General features: G+C 45.3%; 2 protein-coding genes across 2 annotated transcripts; one reads left to right on the forward strand and one right to left on the reverse strand.

The window, feature by feature from the left end:
• Window positions 1-311: 311 nt before the first annotated feature.
• On the forward strand, window positions 312-6,421 carry CCNDBP1 (cyclin D1 binding protein 1). The gene is made up of 11 exons (XM_040079949.2): window positions 312-414; window positions 506-565; window positions 1,280-1,359; window positions 1,976-2,057; window positions 2,513-2,609; window positions 2,885-2,958; window positions 3,255-3,331; window positions 3,949-4,202; window positions 4,585-4,645; window positions 5,642-5,688; window positions 6,032-6,421. Exons 1-11 carry the CDS (start codon window positions 348-350, stop codon window positions 6,138-6,140), a joined length of 1,008 nt encoding a protein of 335 aa, XP_039935883.1. The 5' UTR covers window positions 312-347; the 3' UTR covers window positions 6,141-6,421.
• Window positions 6,422-6,932: 511 nt separating this feature from the next.
• EPB42 (erythrocyte membrane protein band 4.2) lies at window positions 6,933-16,482 on the reverse strand. The gene is made up of 13 exons (XM_040079948.2): window positions 16,373-16,482; window positions 14,704-14,889; window positions 13,800-14,030; window positions 13,090-13,208; window positions 12,186-12,308; window positions 11,644-11,818; window positions 11,229-11,367; window positions 10,771-10,874; window positions 10,189-10,431; window positions 9,042-9,359; window positions 8,461-8,621; window positions 8,090-8,223; window positions 6,933-7,192 (listed from the first exon to the last, which is right to left on the reverse strand). Exons 1-13 carry the CDS (start codon window positions 16,380-16,382, stop codon window positions 7,042-7,044), a joined length of 2,094 nt encoding a protein of 697 aa, XP_039935882.1. The 5' UTR covers window positions 16,383-16,482; the 3' UTR covers window positions 6,933-7,041.
• Between the last annotated feature and the right edge of the window lie 2,711 nt (window positions 16,483-19,193).

Here is a 19,193-nt window from a genome sequence, read left to right on the forward strand (position 1 = left end):
GTCTCTGTGGGGTGGGGGTGTCTGTGGGTTTGTGGCTGTCTCTGTGGGGCGGTGCAGTCTGTGGGGCGAGGCTGTCTCTGTGGGGCGGCGCTGTCTTGTGGGGCAGTCTCTCTGGGGCGGAGGTGTCAGTGGGTTTGTGGCTGTCTCTGTGGGGCGGTGCTGTCTGTGGGGCGAGGCTGCCTCTGTGGGGCGGCGCTGTCTGTGGGGCGGTCTCTCTGGGGCGGAGGTCTGTGGGTTTGTGGCTGTCTCTGTGGGGCGGGGCTGTCTCTGTGGGGCGGGCCGGTGCCGTTCCAGTCGCTCCCGGAGCGGACGTGACGCGCGGGGCGCTCCGGGGCCGCCCCGCAGCGATGGAGGCTCGGGAGCCGCTGCGGGACGTGCGCGGGGCGCTGCGGGCGGTGCTGGCGCGGCTGCGAGGTTCGGGCCGGGGCCAGGGCCAGGGTCGGGCGGGGGTCGGGCCGAGCCGGGCCGGCTCCCCGCGGGCTGAGCTCTGTCTGTGCCGTTGCAGAGGGAGAGCCGGGCGAGGGCCGAGAGCCGTTCGAGCTGCCGCGCTTCTGGGATGCGCTAGGTACGAGGGGGGAGCGGCCGGGCCGGGCCGGGAGTCCGGAGGGGCTGGGGCCGGGCACCCGCAGGGCCGGTGCGGGGCAGGACTGCTATTCCCGGCGGGTCTCCAGATGTGGGGCGTGTCCTCCACTCACGGAGTCACGGACTTGGTAAGGTTGGAAGAGAGAGAGCTTTAAGATCATCAAGTCCAACCGTTAACCCAGCGCTACCTCTGTAAACCCTAAACTACATCAGTGCCAGATCCAGTCTCCTAAACATCCCCAAGGGTTAGTGACTCCACCGCCTCCCAGGCCAAACTATTCCAGTGCCTGACCACCCTAACTGGTCACCAAACACTCCAAGGTGTGGCAAAGCAAAGGCCAATATTGAACTGTTCGTACAAGATTTGTAAAGGTCTTAGTTAAAGCCTCCTGGCACATCCTGGTGAACGGGTCGTGAACCAGGATGCAGACTGGGTTTCTGGCTATCACTACCAGCCAAGTGAAAAAAAAAAAAAAAAATAGAGAAAAAGCAGACACGGGACACAAGCAACATGCATGGTACAAATGGACCAGAGAATTTTTCTTTGCAGTGGGGTTTAGTTTATGTGTTTGTATGGCTTAGGTGTAATGGTAAGCAAGTAGTAGGCTCAGAGCTGCTGCTCATCAAGCTGCTCTGTTCTTTTATCTTTTTCTTGAGTTACTTTCTCTTCCTTTGCTCCTATTGGCTTTTTTCTTAGGTCAGACATTCCAAGTAACGTCACAGGAAGCTACAAAGCTGAGTCTGGCATTCTCAAGGCCTCCACCACCTTCTGCAGAGGTGAGAGAAAGCCATGACAGACTATGAAATTGCAGTGTATGTGCAAGCTTCAGGTATTTTTTGGTTCATTTGACTAAATGGGCTGTGTACTAATTATATGTATTAATATAATCCAATAACTGCCCAGAGAAATAATTTCTGTAAGGTAGGGAGACATACTAAATAAAAATATTCTTATATTCTTTAACAGCTACAGTCAGTTACTGATAGAGACAGAATGTTGGAGAATACAGACCTTAGGTTTAAGAAAGAATATGCAATATTTTTTCTGTCATTTGAGAGAAGTTTGTCATGCAGGTGTTTGGAGGAGAGGAAAAAAAAAAAAAAAAAAAAAAGACTTTCAGTTCAGAATAATGATCTAAGCTCCTTTTTCCTTTCTGATGCATGACCACCACACCAGGGAGTGTTTTGTAACTAAATCATGAGGCAGGTTCAGATGCATACAGCTTGCTTACAGTGCCTTCTCATGCTGTATTTGTTTCTTGAGCAGACTGGTCATTGCTATTGTTCCCTTTTCTCAGAGCAGTCTGAAAGCCAGTGATTGCTTGTGGGGTTTTCTAAATGTGGTGCTGTTGTGTGTTGCTCACGGGTGATCCTTTTGCCTCTCCTGTTTCAGGATTGCCGGAAGCTGAGCGAGGATGTCCAGAATGCCATTCTTGCAGTTGCCACGGTGTACTACTGGCTACCCAAGGGCCAAGGTGAGATAATGACAGCAAGGCAGTCACCAGTGTAGAGGATAGTGGTTCTTTCTCCACCACTATTTGGAGAGAAACCCAGGGTTTAGAGCCTAATGAGGTCTGGTATCGGTGAGTTTTCATTAGCATGGTATCCCATTATCAGCTATTCTGTAGACTTTGAACCAGTTTATGAGTGAAGTACTTTCTGTCTGCTGCTGCAGTTTTCTATTTGTGGGAGAGTGATTATGTAGGAAGTTGTGTAGTTGATTGACCATTGAAATTTATGAAGCGTTGAAATCCTTGTCCTTGACTTCTTTTGGAACTGAGAAGCTTTTTGCTTTTCTTAAAATGCTTGTAACTTCAGTTATACAGTGTATCCACACAAACAGAGCAGTCTGTGTGTTCATCTCCAGCAGTTGCTTTCTGTCAGTGCTGACTTTGTGCCAACTTTCTTGCTCTTTCTCAATCTCAACCAGGTACTACTCTTCGGAAGATGGTTCGAGATGCTACCACTGAAGTAGTGGAAGGAATGATCCAGCTCACAGACACGATTCTCAATGCCTCAGTGGAGAGGTTGTAATTTTCAGTTGCATAATTCTATGATTTTGTGATAATTTTTGGGGAAAAAGGCAAGAAAAAGTTACAAGTATACTTGTTAGGAGGCAGCAAGGGCTTTACACAGACATGGCATACTAGTGACAAGCTGGTTGGTGACATCTTTGTAGCAGAACTCTTGCTGGTGTGCATCATCTTTGGTGCAGAGGATTGAACTGCAGTCTATCACAGTGCTAGACTGTTAGAACCTCAAGGTTATTGATGCTAACCTTGAGGGTTTTGTTTTGTTTCAGCTTGTCTCAGGAACAGCTGATATCAACTGGAAGTGTGTGGGAGGCCTGTGAGCAAGTGTCTAACCTGCCACGAGGTGAGTGTTGTAAATGCAGAGCAACAGAACTAGGACGTGTTGTCTTGGGATATCAACAGCTTTTGCAAGGGCATTCCAGCTGGTACAATGAGGGCTGAATGGAGAATGACTCAAAAACTTGACTGTTTTGATATGTATAAGCTTGGAAACCAAGTCAGATTCTTTGCCTGACAACAGTGCAGCTCTGAGCTCTGCAAGAGGTTTGATCCTACAGTGATTGCAAGCCTGGATGAAGGTTGTTGAAAACTGATTGGAAACAGTGCGGTGCCACAGTTTTCATCCTTTTGCTTTTGCAGATAACCAGGCAGCTGTTGCGTCGACTCTGGCTGCTTGTCTAGGTGTGGTCAAGGATGCTGTGGAGGAGATGGAACATGTAAGAAAGCCCCTAAACCTTAGAGAAACCTGCAGTGGTGGATTCATAGACTCAGAATATTCTGAATTGGAAAGGATACACAAGGACCATCGAGTCCAGCTCCTGGCCTTGCACAGGACAACCCCAACAACCCCACCATGTGCCTGAGAGTTGTCCAAATGCTCCTTGAACTCTGGCAGCTTTGGGGCTGTGACTGTTTGTTTGGGGAGCCTGTTCCAGTGCCCAGCCACCCTCTATGGTGGTTCAGTGATGGAACCACCTGTATTTTGCATACAGGCCTTAATATAAATTTGTTCTGACATGACATAGATTATTGTTTTATGAATGGATTTTAAGGAGTTTTTCTTCCTGGTTTACTTTGTATAAGATTTCTCTAAAGCCAGGTCCTGAATTGGGGATGTGGGAGGCAATTTAGTGTCATGTAAGAATTCACCAGGTTCTTGCTGTTTGCACTGTTAAAATGGTGGATTAGTTTTTCTTAATCCAGCCGTTTTAGGATTAACCAACTGGGGTTTCTCCATTAATTTTTTATATATCTAGATTATGCTTTCCCTTTACCCTGGGTATTGCTGGAATTGATGTTAGGCTCTGGGTTTTCAGTACCTCTGTGTTCTCAGGCACTGGTGGAAGGGCAGGATCCCTATGGGGACATAATGGAAGATGAAGAGCTGGGCTTTCGGGGCAACAGAGACACGTATTGGTCAGAGGCTGACCGGCAGCTGCTCAGCTCCTGCATGGGATTAATGAAGGCTTCTAAAGCTTGCCTGAAGAAGGTCTTGGCTGCAGTGAAGGCCCATGGCAAAGCTGATTCTCCAGAGCAGATTGCACAGCTGGATGACCTGGCAGACATTTCTAATGAGATCAGCCCAAGGTAAGGAGAGTTCTCCCCATGCTGTTTTTCCCTCTAGAGCAGTCATGGTCTTTTTTTGAGGTCTTGAGGGAGGAGTAAGAACAGCCTTTATGATACTGGAGTTGTGAGCAGGTGATGGACACAGGTGTGGTGGGAAGGCTGTTAAGCTGTTGAGAGTTGTGTAGGTCAGGAGAGGAACATAGGGGATGGAGCTGTGAGCACATCTCACTCCAGGGTGAGAGGGACACAGGTGACTGAGAAGGCAGTGGGAAGCATCCCATAGGTACAACTGATATCTCAGTGTGGTTCCTGACCAGCATTCAGGATGGGTGCAGGATTTGACCAGGATCTGTGAGTTTGCTATCAGAACATTTCTTCCTTCTTCTCCTCTTTTCTGTTCTAGTGTTGATGAGCTGGCACTGAGCATGTACCCACCTGTGAACCCATTGGCTGTGCGACTTAATGTGAGTATCTGCAGTACTGATAATCTCAGTATCTGAGTATCTGTACAAGGCACAATGGCCTGGCTCTAGGGAGTGGAAGGAAATCAGATTGGAGGGGTTATGTGACTTCAGGGAGAGATGGATGTTAGTGACTGCCTAAATAATAATTTCTTCAGGAATTTGAGTGCCCTTTGTTCTTGCACATTTAACTTCCTTCAGGTGGAAACACATTCTTCATCTGTCCCTCTTCAGGGAAGAGCATGGCCACTGGAAACTTTAGCTCTGAACTATAATCCATAGAGATTTCCAGTGATAGAACCTCAGGAAAGTGATGTCTAAGGCTGCCTGTGTACTGCAGATGTACTTTGTTCCTTGGGTAGTGCAGTCTTGCTCAAATAAAGTTATCTATAAAATGGAAAACTCTTACAGTGAGAGTATTTAAGCACTGAAACAAGCTGCTAGGGGAAGCAGTGAGTTCACATCTTTGGCAACACTCAAAACTTGACTGGGCAATGCTCTGGCAACCTGACTGAACTTTGAAACATCCTTTGCATCATAAATTAAGTACAAATCTTCTCATGTCTGTTTTTTTGTTTTTTGTTTTTTATTATTCTTAATCCTGGTTTCATGCTGTTGGCCACTGGCTTGATTATTTTGAGTAAAAAAGAATTACTTAATATCAAATTGCATTAAAATCAGCCACTTGCAACTTGGTATTTTAATATCAATTACTAATTTCTAATAGGCTTATCTTAAAAACAAACAAACAAAAAAAGCATTTAAATGTATTCTTTAGAAAACAGCCAGTTTTTTTTTACCTGTCACAGCCAGGAGTAGGTTGGGAGACATGTCCAGCATGGCAGTGATGGATGACTTTGTTCTGCATTAGGATCCATGGCACTTTTATTCATTCTTGTCTCTTGTGCATCCCTGTAGTCCTCTTTATTTTCCAATACTGTTCAGACTCTACTTTTCCTCACATTTGGCTCACCTGATTTCCCTTTTGTTCCTTTCTAGGCTGCTAAGTTGGCCTCAGTATTAAAGAAAGTCTTAGAGATTGCAAAGTGAGTATGAGCTACAGTTTTATAAGTGTATTCGCTGCTATGCCTCATGTCAAGGATGACTCCTTTCGAGACAGAAGATGCTGGCATTTCAGAACTGTGATGATATTATCTAGTCACAAAGGGATGGGAGTAAGAAAAAGATGCTAGGGATGATAGTGGTTCCCTTGGTTTGGGTTTGGGACTACAGACATGAGTGTGGGTTATTCCTTGCTCAAAGCCTTATGGGGCTAAAGCTGACCTGTTTTACTGCTGTGGTTATTCAGAACTTCACAATACCCCTGAGTTCCCTGGATGTATAACACACCCAGGAGGTTTCTCTAATGAATTTCCTTCACTTTTGCAGGGCAAGCCACGTATGTCCCCCAGCAGAGGAAGGCTGGGTGCAGTTTCTGACTGGTGCAGTAGATCACAACATGAACAAAGTCAAGAACTTTACACAGGGTCAGCTTTAGCTCTTCTGTGCCTACATGTGTTGCTGCCACTGGCTCTGGCATCTGCATTTCCAGTGAACTTTGCTGTTCTTCAGCTGCTTGGAGAATGATGAGAACAATGTAGGAGAGGACTTTACTGGCACTTGGAAGAAGTTCTCCAGGAGGTTTCCCTTTGCCATTGCAGGAGGTGTCATTTTGCTTGGATTCTTGGGATGATGCGGCACTGCATCTTAACGTGCCCCATTCTTCAGACATTACAACTACTGTGGGGTTCAGAGAAAAATAAAATATTGCTAGATTTACATTAGTTGCTTTATCTGTCTTCAGAGGGCAAAGGATGTATACAGAATCAAAGGGTCTTGCTTATTTTGCAAGCAGCCCAGTGAATTATTTTAAAATGGGCTGCTGCCTGTTTTAAAATAGCACTGCTGCTATTTCCTGTCTAACCTTAAGAAAGCAGCGAATAAGCTTTTTCTTGTTAATTTCCTCAGAAAGCAGCAGAAAATATTGTTTACTGCCTTACCAATGTCAAGGATGTGTAGGGGGAAATATCCCCCTATATATATCCCTAGAGACATGTTACATCTGTCATCACTTTAAAGTTCCAGGATATCCTTTACTTTGTCACAGGTAGGGCAAAAGACTTAAACACTGGTGTGCTCAGCACAGGTGTGGTGAGAACTGCAATGTCTGCTTGAACATTCAGCCCATCTTTGTCACAGTAAGATTCAGCTTCTAAAACTGGAGAGGGAGCATAGTGGCAGATGGGAAAGAGTTGAGTTTGTGCAAATAATCAAAATTGGACATGGTTTTACATGTAACTTTTATTAAACTGTTAACATCTATGCTTGACTATGATCAGGGCACAGATCATGGCCACTCCTCTGTAGGTGGGACAGCAGGATCTGTTCTGAGTTGAGCCTCAGGCAGCTGCAATGTTGGTAGTTCTGTAGCTCTTCAGGTTCTGGAGCTGAAGGCAGGTGAGACGTGCAGTGAGTCTTCTGGGCCCTGCTCGGGTGGGGGTGAATGGGATTTGCAGCTCTTGAGTGCTTTTAGCTTGCACAGAGCCCAGCCTGAAAGGAGAGAAGGGATTATACAGGAATCACCCCTCATTGTGTTTTTAGTTTCCTGGGTCTAGGATATGCATTTGCAAGGAGTGTGGTGCCAAAAAGAAAGAAGAAAAAGAAATAGAAGAAAGTTGGCAGTTACTTGAACTACCACAGTGAAATTGTCATCTAACAGTAGTTTGGGAGGGAGATAGGACAGGAGAGTTGAAACTCTCCGTGGTGACATCTAAAGGGACTTTGTCCTAATGCAGCTTCCTGAGACAAAAGTGGGGTATTTGTCATGTGAAGGGGAGCATGCCCTTTAGTGACTCTTGGCTAAGTCACATTTGCCTGGTTCTTCAGTAGAGAAGGGGAAGACACCGCTGTCTTAATTGTTTACAGTGGGTAATGGATGGAAAGATGTCATAAATAGTACAGTTTTACTCCACTTAAGGATGTTCAAGTTGCTCACTAAAAACTAACTGATTTCCCAGCTGCAAATAATTTCTAAATTTCGTAGCTCATTTCAGTGACCTCTAACTGTTGTCTTATTTAATGTGTGTTTCTGACTAAGTCTTGTGGCATTTCTGTGGTTATCCTTTTTTTTGGCAGGAGGTTTTCCTTTGGCTGTCTATGGCTTTGGTGTTGAAGCTTTCACAGATGCCATATTGGCTTCAACTTATTTATTACACATCTGTTGAAAGTTCTCTTAGCTGACTTTTCTCCTTCTCAATGTGAAAATCACCTGCATTATGTGTAAATAAAGGATGGGATGCTTGGGGCTTTCACGCTGTAGTGATATCTTCATGCCATGTGGTTGCCTGGTTATTTTTGGGGACAGCCTTTCCTGTGCAATCGTTTCTCTTGCTTGTATTGTGTCTCCTTTTCCATTTGCTGTTCTTGGATCAGTCAGTTTGCACTCACCTGTAATTCCTTTGTCTGTAAATGAGCCCTCGCCCTGCGACTGCTATCACACACTGCTCCAGGGGTTCCATGAGAGGGTTCTGGAGGCTGATCTTTGCTGTGCTTGGCTCATACTGGACTATGTTTTCTGGGAACTGTTGAAAGAAGCAAATGAGCTGAAACTGAGAGAAGATATTCTTCTATGATTAAAGGGAGATGTGTAATTTTTCGGTGTCTGAGCTGCCATTTGCCAGAAGAGGAAAAGTCCAGCTTAATTTCTTCTGCTCTAGTTTCTCTGAGAGCCCCTGAGCCCAGCAAAATTGTTTTGTTGCTTATGACCATGAAAGCTGTTTTCTCCCCACTGCAGTGACAGAAAGACAGCCCAATCTTACCTCAATGGTGAGAGGGGACTCACAAATACTGATTTCTTCCTGTGCCAGGTACATGTAGGAGGAGTCCTCGTCTCTCAGCACAGCAGTCAGCCTGAGCAGGTGGTTCTCTCCCAGCTCTTTGCCAAACCACGTGTAAGGCACGGAGACCTGCAGGTTATTGACTGAAACAGAGTGGTGAAACAACAGGTGTTGAGTGCAGTCTGGTCTTTTCCTGCATGACACCTAGGAATGTTCTGTGCCCAACAGTGTACTGAAAGCTGCAGCATTTAAATGCTTAAGTGACCCCAAGTGGATTTGCAGATTGAAAATCTCTTAAGGTGATGTTGCCAAAGTGTTTTGTTTCACAGAATGGGTGAGGTTGGAGTGGACAATAGTGGATCATCCGATCCAACCTCCCTGCCCAAGCAGGATCATCCCAGGGCACATGGCAGAGGATTGTATCCAGTTGATTCTGGAATATCTCCAATTAGTGAGACTCCACAATCTCTCTGGGAACTCACCTAGAATCTACCATTCAGCCAACCTTTTGTAAACCTAGGGCTACAAGGATTTTTCTGAAATGCACTCGGGAGAGTCTTTACCTGAATTGCTTTGGAGGTTAAAATGAAACTCTTCCTTCCAAACTTGGGCAATAGGCACACCATTATAATGCAGAGCCTGGATCCCAACTACCAGATGAGTGGCCTTTTCTCTACCACTGTGGTTAAACACTTGAATGGAAAGTGTAATATCTTGTCCCAGTTGCAAAGAACTACTTGATTGGAAGTGGATGAAAAGGTTGACTGGCTCTTCCAGAGCAGTAGGAATGGAGATAAACTGTGTGCTGCTGCTGCTGGTTGTCTCAAGTTCCTTCATATTTCTGTAGGCTTTGTCAAGTACTTTTTTTTCCGGGAGAGAACCTGTCATTTAAAAAAAAAAAAAAAGTACATCCTTTGGTACTCTTTCCTGTTTACTAGTGAGAAGCAGGAGAATGGCATTGATTTCTCATGGTAGTACTGTAGATAACTGTTTTTAAGAGCATAAAGAGCATTGTGCTTCTGGTTGGATCAGTTTGACAGCTTCAGCTGTCAGGATATTCATCGGATGTGCCTGAGAGATTCTACTTGGGAATAGTTGTCTTAGTTTTTAAGACACCTTGGTGCTAACATCAGTGAGTAGAGGAGGCAGCTGCTTTTTTGTTGCTATAGCTAAGGCACAGTTTTCCATATTCTCATGTGTAGAGAAGTTGCGGTTGTCTCCTGCAGCCGTGGAGACAACAAGGCACAAATTAAGAGGGAATGGTGGGGTTGGGCCAGGGAAACAGCACTCAGATTCTGAAGGGGGAGCTGCTTGTTGAGGGAGAGATTTAGGTAGTATCTGAGAACACAACAGCCCTTTACAGAAAGCTGGAGTCTGAACTATATCCATATTTATATTACAGAGGTAATGGGAGGTGGATGTACAGAGTGTAGAGATAGCAGAAATCAGAGAAGGTGTTCCAGAGAGTGCTTGGTGAACAAACACCTGGTCTTCTAGAGACCTTAATGCCATTAAGCAGGGTGAAGTTTGGGTGATGAACTCCTCTTTGGCTCTGTAGACAGGAAGAATTAGGTGTTCTAGTGCCACTGAAGAAGGGGAAGTAGTGACAAGTGGATGACCCTGGTGCTCTGGTTTGGCTCTGCTTTGGTCTTTTACTCCTCACTTGTAATAGTGACAAGGAATGTGCTCAGCCCCGTGCCTGCCCCATACCTTCAGGATACTTGTAGTTTTGTGTGATGTCCTCGCAGCGTTCACTGCCAACACTCTTGGTGCTGATGTTGTTACCGGTGTATTTTGTGCCACCAAAAGCTGGCTTGAGGGTGTCATCTGCTTTGTGTATCCAGACCTGACACTTGGCATTGACGGCAGCAAAGAAGTAGCAGACATCATAGTCAACTTGTGTGTCCCCTTCCTTGATGGCATGAACAGGGGCTGGCCCACAGAAGGATAAGCCTGAGGAGAAAATGTTGTCCAGTTAAGGTGCAGATGCTTTTCCAATTAAGATTTCAGATGCTTTCCCAAATAAACCCATCCTTAGTTTAGACCTGCACTGGTGAAATATTTAGTTTAGGAAGCCATTAGGAAGCAGTGATAGAGCTCTTAGAGCTAAGTGAGCTGCACAAACCAAACAGGTAAATGATAGTTTGTGCCTAAAGTCAACAGGGTGAGTGAGTTCCCATCCTTTTGCATCCGTCCACTGGAAGATGGGAAAGGAGGAATATTGAATGGCTTCACTTCCCCCCTGCTCCACTTCCCCCCTGCTGTTGCTCAAGCCCATCTCTGATATTTTACCTTTGCTTTTTTCTTGGCAGGTGGCATCCAGTGCCTGCCACCCACTGTACTCTGGTAGCAAGTCTGTCCGAGCCATCCAGCATTCATTCCAAACGTGGAAGGTCCTGCAAGAGGCAACAGCATGAGCTTATATCAAGGGACTGAGCCCTGCGGTAAAGCTTTTGCCAAACCACAGCGGTTAATGCTCCCTTGAAAGAGTTCAGTTCATATTCAAACAAGTGGAGTTTCTCCAGCTGGACTAGGCTATCATTCTTCCTTTGTGGGCCTGAGAAATAGGGCACTCTTGGGTTTAGGATGCAGCAGTTTATCAAGAGCAGGTCTTATAGACAGGCTCTCAGCTGAGCTGTCTCCCATCACCTCCTCACAGCTGTGTTACCTCTTTCCTTTCCCCTGTGTTTCATTTCCCACATCCAAGTATTGTCTCAAATTCTTGCTTGGGCCCTGCTGTGTGTTCTTACCAGAGTCGAGCACTCTTGTCCTGTGTAAGCAGTGTCCCATCTTCATCATAATACTCATCCACACTCAGGCTGCCCTTGGTGTTGTGAGCCCACGTAAAGCCAGTGACCACCCTGGTAGGAATTCCCAGACACCTCAGAACTGTGCAGAAGAAAGAGCTGTGGATCAGTTGTGCATCCTGCCCTAAGGGTGCCTCTGCTGATAGATGTGGAGCCTCTTCTGGTGCTAGGCCTGTTAGCAATGGCACCAGGTCTGCTGTTTGGACTTTGCAAGAGGCATTGCTTCCTCAGGAAATGAGATTTCATTTCAGTGAATGAATGTAGTGATACTCTTGTCTCGAAGGCAGTGATGCTGAGCGTCAATGAGGGAACTAAAGGTCTGCCTCTCAGCTAAAGATTGAAGGTTGCAGCACTGTACCTGAACACAGGACTGCAGCAAACACCCAGCACCTCCCGTAGCGGACGGGCTGCAATTTTGATGCAATCCACTGCTGGAGGATGGGCCTGCTTCCCAGCCACTTGGAAGGGGATGTCCCATTATCGTGCTGCCTAGGCTCATACTCTGTCAGGCTTCTAAACTCGTTGCAGTTCAGCTGCAGAGAAGGAGGAGAGGAAGATGTATTAAGGAATTGCCTCTCTGTGGTTGGTCCACCTGATCCTGTTTGTGGAGGCTACTCCCAAAGCAGATGAAACCAAGAGGATGCTTTCTGTGCAAAGCATGAAGGTCATGGTTGAGCAGAAGAGGTGCAGCAGTCTCTGAGATTTATTCAGTAAGTGCACTCTCACTGCTGAGAACGTCCTGCAGCACTACTTGTCTGCTGGGGGAGTATCAGGACAGGCTGGAGATGGGCAGGAGGTGTTGTTTGGAACACAATTCCTCTTTGCTCAGTTGGTTTGGCCTGACATGGGGTAGAGAAAGTGCCCCCTGCTTGGGCCAGGGCTGCTCTCTGCCCTCCTTACCATGGCAGCAATTGCTCGGCAGACATGGACGGGGTTTTTGCGCTGGGCAGGATCCTTTTCTCTTTGGAAGTGCTCCCCTAGAGCCAGCAGTATGAAGCAGATGTCAACCATATCCTCCTCAAACTGAAACAAGAACACATCCTTTCAGGAAATTCTCCATGATCTTTTGCTCTCTTGAGTCCCTACAAGGGTTTGTGACTGTGCAGATTGTTTCTCCCTTTCTGCTGATAGTTTTAGGTAAGTGGGCTGTGAAAGGAGGGTTCCAGGCAGAGATTTGCCAGGGGAGCTGAGGACAGATCTCCAGCTTTATTGAAGGTGGGAAATGCATGAGCATGATATGGTGTCCCCTGATTGAAGGAAATGGATGCTTTTCTGGAGTGCTCTCTAGGTTGGCACAGAGGTAATTCTATGATCTGCTGGCACAAAAGTGCAATAGATTCCCATTCTAATCACTGGCTGTGTCAGATGGCCTTGGACAAACAGAAAGATCTTCTTGTCCTCACTTTACTTGTTATATAGAGACAGCATTATTGAGCTCTGTTAAATGCTTTTATACATGTTGATGAAAAGAAGGCACACAAGGCTCAGATACATATCAATCCATTCCTTTATAAAAGACGGCCTGAGAATGAAGCTAAAATTACAATACAGCTAAAAAAATTAAAATCCATAGAGCATTTCTCTGCTATCTAAATTGATTGCTCCTGTGCTAAAGCCATGATCTAGTACACTAGGTTACAGGACTTCATACACAGGTCCCTGTTCTCCTGCACAGGAGGTAGAGGGTGCAGAGAGCATGAAAATGGATAGAACTCTTTCATCACAGCATCCTGTACACACCAGATATATGTACCTTTCCTCTGCTGGTGGTTGGAAGAGAGCACATATTGAACCTCTTGCTTACCTGACCAAAGTCCCAGGGTTGGGCTAGGATTGCATTTTCAGTCCCCTGGTAGATGATGCCATCTTGGTTTAAAATGTACTCCTGCCGCTGTGCCTCATTAGCCAAGAACACCTCATCATCTAAATTCGAGGGAAAAAAACAACAGGAATAAAGCATTCTTGGTCTCAGATGCACTTGCATCTCTCATGCATCAGCAGATTCCACTGCGCTTTGGCATTCCCTGGCATTCTGTCCTGAAAAATACCACAGATTGTGAATCAGACAGGAAAGAAGAATTTCATTGTCATCTCCATTTCCTTGTCTGAAAAGTTACTCTGGACCCCGGCTGTTGTACTCACTGGCTCTTCTACTCTCCTGGATAAGTTATAATGCTAAGAAAGATAGAATGGCCTCAACTAGACCAGCTACAATCTTGACTCATCCTAAAATCTCTATTATAGGAAACACTTAATCAAACATTTTTCCCTTAGCAGAAGGATGGGGCTCTTCAGTGGAATTCTCCAGGGAAGAGATAGAAGTGGTGAGGCAGGAAATTTTGGGCTTTTTGAGCCCCTGCCGCTCTCCTGAGGTGCTGTGAGGAGCAGGGCAGGAGTGGAAGGAGCACTGTGTGAGCCAGCCCCAGCCTCCCTCCATGTAGCAGTGCCACAGCTCCAAAGTTGCTTTTGTGAAGTGACTGATCCCAGCCTGCCTTTCTGTTTCTGACCACCTACCTCGGCACCAGGGATTAAAGAGGAGGGTGAAGTAGCCCAGGAGCTGAGGGGATTTGGAGGCACGTGAAAGTAGAGTGTACTGGCCAATGGGGGCATTGGCAGGTGTGTTCACACACAGGGTCCAGAAGTTCGGGTCCTGCTCCTCCACTGCTGCACTCCACTGCTTCTGGTCTCCCAGGCTGGAGATGGGAAATTCAACCTGAATTTCATCTGCTTTGGAAGAATGTGGTCCTGCAGACAAAAAAATCTGATTGTGTTCGTTCAAACATTGTGTTTATTCCTAAACTGTGCAGACTGCTGGACCTTGTCTATCTCTGGAGCCATAGCTCTCCTTGTGAGAGGGTCATGACTCTTCAGCAGCTTCATGCCTACTGATCATTGCTAAGGTCAGTACTGCATTCAGGCCTCCATGTTTGAAAGTGAGATGTGCTTTCCATAGATTTGTAGATACCAGGAGTGGCCAGAATGGTGCAGAGCTGCTGTTCCTGGAATTTAGTGTCTTGTAACAGAAGTCACAGCCCACTGCTCACAATATGGTAAAACAAGCTGGGACTGAAAGCTGCTGCCCTTCTCAGGAGTCTCACTAGAAAACACTTTAACAGAAAAAACTGTGACAGGCCAGATAGGTTGAACATTCCTAACCCCAAAAGCCAGAAGACATCCCATAAGTATTTTGAAATCATGGAATGCTGAACCCATATTGGTTATTGTGCTGCAGTGTCTCTTCTGGAAGGGATCTGGTTGTCAGTAGCAGGAGACTGTGCTTTGCCTCACATAATGAGCTCACTGGCCTCACATCTAAATTTGAGTGCCCCTGCCCAGCTCTGGAAATGGCTTTTGCCCTCAGCTCTGTTCTTCAGGTGAGTGGAAGAGCAGAGCTCTGGTAGGTTTGTAATGGCATTACCTGTCTGTATGATGAGGAAGGTCCTCTTCATCTGCTGCAGGTAGTTGTGTACTGGAGCTGAGAAGTTCAGAGTGATGGTGAATGGCTGTCCCCGCCTCACTATGAGCCTTTCAGTGCTGATTTCTTCTGTGTGGTGGTTTTTGTTATTCTCTGGGATCATGAAATCACATTTTTGGATGCTCAGACCTGTAGAGTGAGAAGATACAGAATGAGTTTGGGGCTGTGAGCTGCCTGCAGTTGGGACCTGAGCCACATTCTGGGACACACAAACAGGCTTAGGTGTTTCTCCACTCAGACATCCTTCCCCTGCCCTTGAGACTTTCTATCCAGAAATGGTAGGGACCTTCGCTGTGACCTTGGTTGTTCTGGTGTTGAGTGACTGCTGAGCTGCCTTTCCTTACACCTGACATCATTAAACGCACTGGTGCAAACATCACTGCTGGTCCAAATGCACGGCTGGATCAAACACCACTTTTCCTACTTTGTACCACATTAGTTGACAATGTCATGCACAGAGATGCAGGAGACAGAGAAGATGCTACTCCTTCTCCTGTCTCCTACACAGGCTTTGTACACATCATGTGGGCTTCTGTCCAGCACCAGAAGACAGAAAAAACTGTCAAAATTTCAACTGCCCAGTTACTCCCTGTTTTATCTCAGCCTTGGGATCATCCTGACCTTATTTATCTCTTTGGATTGTAGCTCATCACTAAGATTCTTGGCTCTGTGGGTTGTAACTGCTGCCCATTATGTGGCACATGGTATCACCTACCTCCCCTGGCTGACCCATGCTCCTCACTCTGTTGCAGCTAAAAAAACCTGAAATCCATAGAGCATTTCTCTGCTATCTAAATTGATTGCTCCTGTGCTAAAGCTATAACTGCTCTCTTTGCGGATTTCACTGGTTTGCTCTCTCTTGATGTCTTGTCTTGTCTTGTTCTCTGCATTGATACCTTCTCCCATTGTGGCTGTCCCTTCTGTGTCTGTTGGGGACTCTTACTGGACTGTGTGCTTTGTTTCTTTTTTCCCCATATAATTTTTTTCCATGTGATGTTTTCAGTGAATGATTCTGGTCCAGCTTTTAAATCCCATCATGGCTGTCCCAGTTCAAAGCCCTGCACCAGTTCAGGCCTTATGAGCCAGCAATGAGCTCATCTATTTTCTTCTCTGTGACGAAGATATCTGTTCTGTCTGTCTTGTAGAACAGTGAGTGGTGTGGAGTCTGGCTCCCTCTCCATCATATGACTTTTCATGGCTCTTACTGTTATGTTCTTCAAGGTTGCCTGGAAGCTGGACTGCTTCCCTGCTCTAAAGGCTCAAAGACTTGGTCCTCTCTCTGTTTCACTTGTGTAGTCTCCTTAATTACTTTCACCCACCATTCCCTATGCTGAGGATTCACCCACCTTTGCTTCCAAACCTGTCTGCCTCAGCTGCTTCTTGCTGCTTCTCAGACTCCTCAGACATCAATACCAGCTTTTGGTTGCTGTGCCCTTTTGTGCACTCTGCCATGCAAATTGAGCTCCTTAAGCCTTGAGAGCACTTGGCTCCTGCCCTGCAAGCTCAGCTCTTCCACAAGCCTCATGAACACTGTCTTTGAGCAAGAACAGTTGTCTCTTCCTGACACACAGCTGGCAAATGCTTGGAACTAACAGAAATTATTTTTGCTTACCTTGGCCCATGGCTGGTTCCAGATACCATGAAAATATTCAGCTTCTGCTTGCTCTGGTGGGCAGTGGCTTCTTCCTCCAGCTGTCTTAAAAACTGTCCTCTTGAAAAGTTGTTTGCTTGATTTCTCTGTACGGGGTGGGACGTGGTGTTGCCACCTTTCCAGCTTATCTGCTGTGCAGATGTTGATGGCTCCTTTATCTCTCAGACCACACCGAAAACAGGCTACAGATGAGGTGAAGCTCCACAGCAGGACGTGAAGCATTTAGAGACAGTCACTGACAATTCCTTCAAGGAGTTGTGCACTGAGAACCCCAGAGTAGGAAATGCAAATCTTAATATGGCTCTAAACAATGCACAGTGTGCACTTCCAATGTAAGTGTTGGAGAGCTGCTCTTCAACATTGATCCCAAGCTACTTATATCCTAAACCTTTCAAGGAGTCAAAAAATATAGTCAATATATCCGTTGCTCTTGTGCCTAATTCAGAAAAGTGAAACCACTTAAGAATGAGAAAATGTGTTAAAAGAAACAACTAAATTTGCGTATCTTTATACAGATTATTTAAAAATATTGCACTGAGACTTGGACTAAATACATTCTCACAGTTGCTGTAATATAAAAGGAACGTCACTGGATTGATAATAATTGGTCTAAAGAGGAAATAAGATATCAGAAATGAACAGCTTTCACTGTGGAGTGAGTCATCAATAATTTTGCAGACACCTATGAACAAATTCAAGAACAATTTGAGAAGTTGATTACATAATACAGTCCAGTGAGTTTGGTGGTTTTCTTGGTGTTTCTATATTTAGCTTCACAGTTGTTTGATAATATGCATCATTTAAGCTAAAAACAAACTCTCTTGAGTTTTAGGTTTTTACAGCGTAGCCTTGATTGTGTAGATTCACTTTCACAGAATAATTGCAGAGTGGTTGAGGTTGGAAGGAACCTCAGAGGTCATCTTGTCCAAGTTCCTGCTCAAACAGGGCACCAGGAGCTGCTGCCCATCTCTTGTGGTGCCCATCTCAGCGCTCCAGCTGTGGCCTCACCACTCCAGCTGTGGCCTCTCCAGGGCTGCATAAAGGCAGGAATCACCCCCCTTGACCTGCTGGCAATTCTTTACCTGAGGCACCCCAGGATATCGTTCCCTTCTTTGTGGCAAGGGCACGCTCCTGCCTCATGTGAGCTTTGACTGCTCTGACTTTTATTACAAAGCCTGGAGGTCACCAGACTTGCAGAGATTGGGAACACTAAGTATAAGAACATTGGGGAAATCTTACAGACAATTCTGTTTTTATTGTCAGCATACATTTTTCAGTGTCAATTATATGTGATTTTCATATATGTCTTGAACTTGTTTCTTACATAATGAGCTAAACACAGTATGTAATGGCTGATTTGTGCTCTTTCAGTCTAAGCAAATTGTAAACCAACTGATTGTGCTCAAACTTCTGATTTCCTTTGCATGATCAACGTTCTTAAATGCACATTTGCAGTATATGTATGAGTTTTGAACCTCTAAATCAGAGTGGTTTAGAGACAAGGCTGTATTTATCCCATCATCACTGCCTTGTAGTGACTGTGTATACACACAGTACCATCTCTTGGTCAAATTGGCAACTGCAACCAGGATCTCCGGCATGGCATGCTCTGAAAAAAGACCTGCTTGTCCTCCCTTTGTGTCTTTCATGACACTGAAATGGGCTGAAAAAGCCCGTGGAGAAGGTAAACACATGAAAGAGACTTCTGCATGTAGTACTCAAGTGTTTGTTCTGGCATTCCATCTTGTGAGAATGGGCCCCCTGTCCCCAGGCTGTCCCTACATCCAGGGCTGCCCCACCCCAGGTGCTGAATCCAGCATTTGGCTTTGTTAAACTTGGTTTTGTCACTTCTATATCCGCTGCACCCCTGACATGCTCCTAGAAATCTTGAGGAAAAGTAAGATCCTTGAAAGTGTCCATCCTGCCTGGATATTATTTTATTATCTTACAGTGTGTAATGATATTTATTTAAGAGGTCCAAACATAAATCCATAAAACTTTATTACCTTTAGAAATAGAAGCTTAAATTGTTTTATGAGCATCTTTAATAACTGGGCCTCTCTCTGAATGTAGTGATCAAAAATCATATACTCCCTTTTAGTGTGTCTACATTTTCAGCTTTGGCATGACATACACATGAATTAGATAGGAATTTTAATTTTAATGGGAATTTCTTGTTGCTTTAGAGCAACAAGAAATGCTTACACTGTGCCTTTGGTTTTACCTTTTACAGCAAACAGTGACCTTCAAGTTCAATACAGGAGAGTGAAGGACCAAGAGGTAAAGAAGTGAGGCTTTGGTGGCAGGACAATGTGACTTGAAACCAGCAACTTTAGCTATTTTTGGGGTTTCTTTTTTGGTTTTTTTTTTCCTTTTTTATAATCTGAATCGAGAAACTTAGAAGAACAGAATGATGGGGAGAAACACTCACCACCCTGGAGGCTGATTTCTGTGTGTTTCAAGACCAGTTCATGGTATGAATGTGTCATATCAGCGAGTGCTCACTGGATTTTATTTTTTTTTTTTGGAGTGATAGGACTGGAATGAGGGCTGGCTGGGTCAGCCTCTTGGGCATGCTCTTATTTAAACTGCATATTTATGAAGAGAAATACTGACAATTAGCCGTATTTTACTCCACCGACTCCCATTGACTTCTGACCAAGGATTGTGTAAAGATTGTAGGTTTGACAAAAGCAATTTAAACCCTTCTTCAGGCACTTGCATGTTTTTCTCTGTAATAAGCATTAGCATAATTGAACAGTTTCCTCACGTCTCATGCAGG

This window comes from Hirundo rustica, chromosome 16 (genome assembly GCF_015227805.2).
Source record: "Hirundo rustica isolate bHirRus1 chromosome 16, bHirRus1.pri.v3, whole genome shotgun sequence".
Lineage (NCBI taxonomy): Eukaryota > Metazoa > Chordata > Aves > Passeriformes > Hirundinidae > Hirundo > Hirundo rustica.

Excerpts from the sequence above, each read along its gene's own strand:
- CCNDBP1 (XM_040079949.2), top strand. The coding sequence starts at position 348 with ATGGAGGCTCGGGAGCCGCTGCGGGACGTGCGCGGGGCGCTGCGGGCG. Across the intron at positions 566-1,279 it reads GCGCTTCTGGGATGCGCTAG|GTCAGACATTCCAAGTAACG; the intron begins GTACGAGGGGGG and ends CTTTTTTCTTAG. Across the intron at positions 1,360-1,975 it reads CTCCACCACCTTCTGCAGAG|GATTGCCGGAAGCTGAGCGA; the intron begins GTGAGAGAAAGC and ends CTCCTGTTTCAG.
- EPB42 (XM_040079948.2), bottom strand. Across the intron at positions 12,309-13,089 it reads AACCCTGGGACTTTGGTCAG|TTTGAGGAGGATATGGTTGA; the intron begins GTAAGCAAGAGG and ends TTCTTGTTTCAG. Across the intron at positions 9,360-10,188 it reads AAACTACAAGTATCCTGAAG|GTTCTCTCCCGGAAAAAAAA; the intron begins GTATGGGGCAGG and ends TTTAAATGACAG.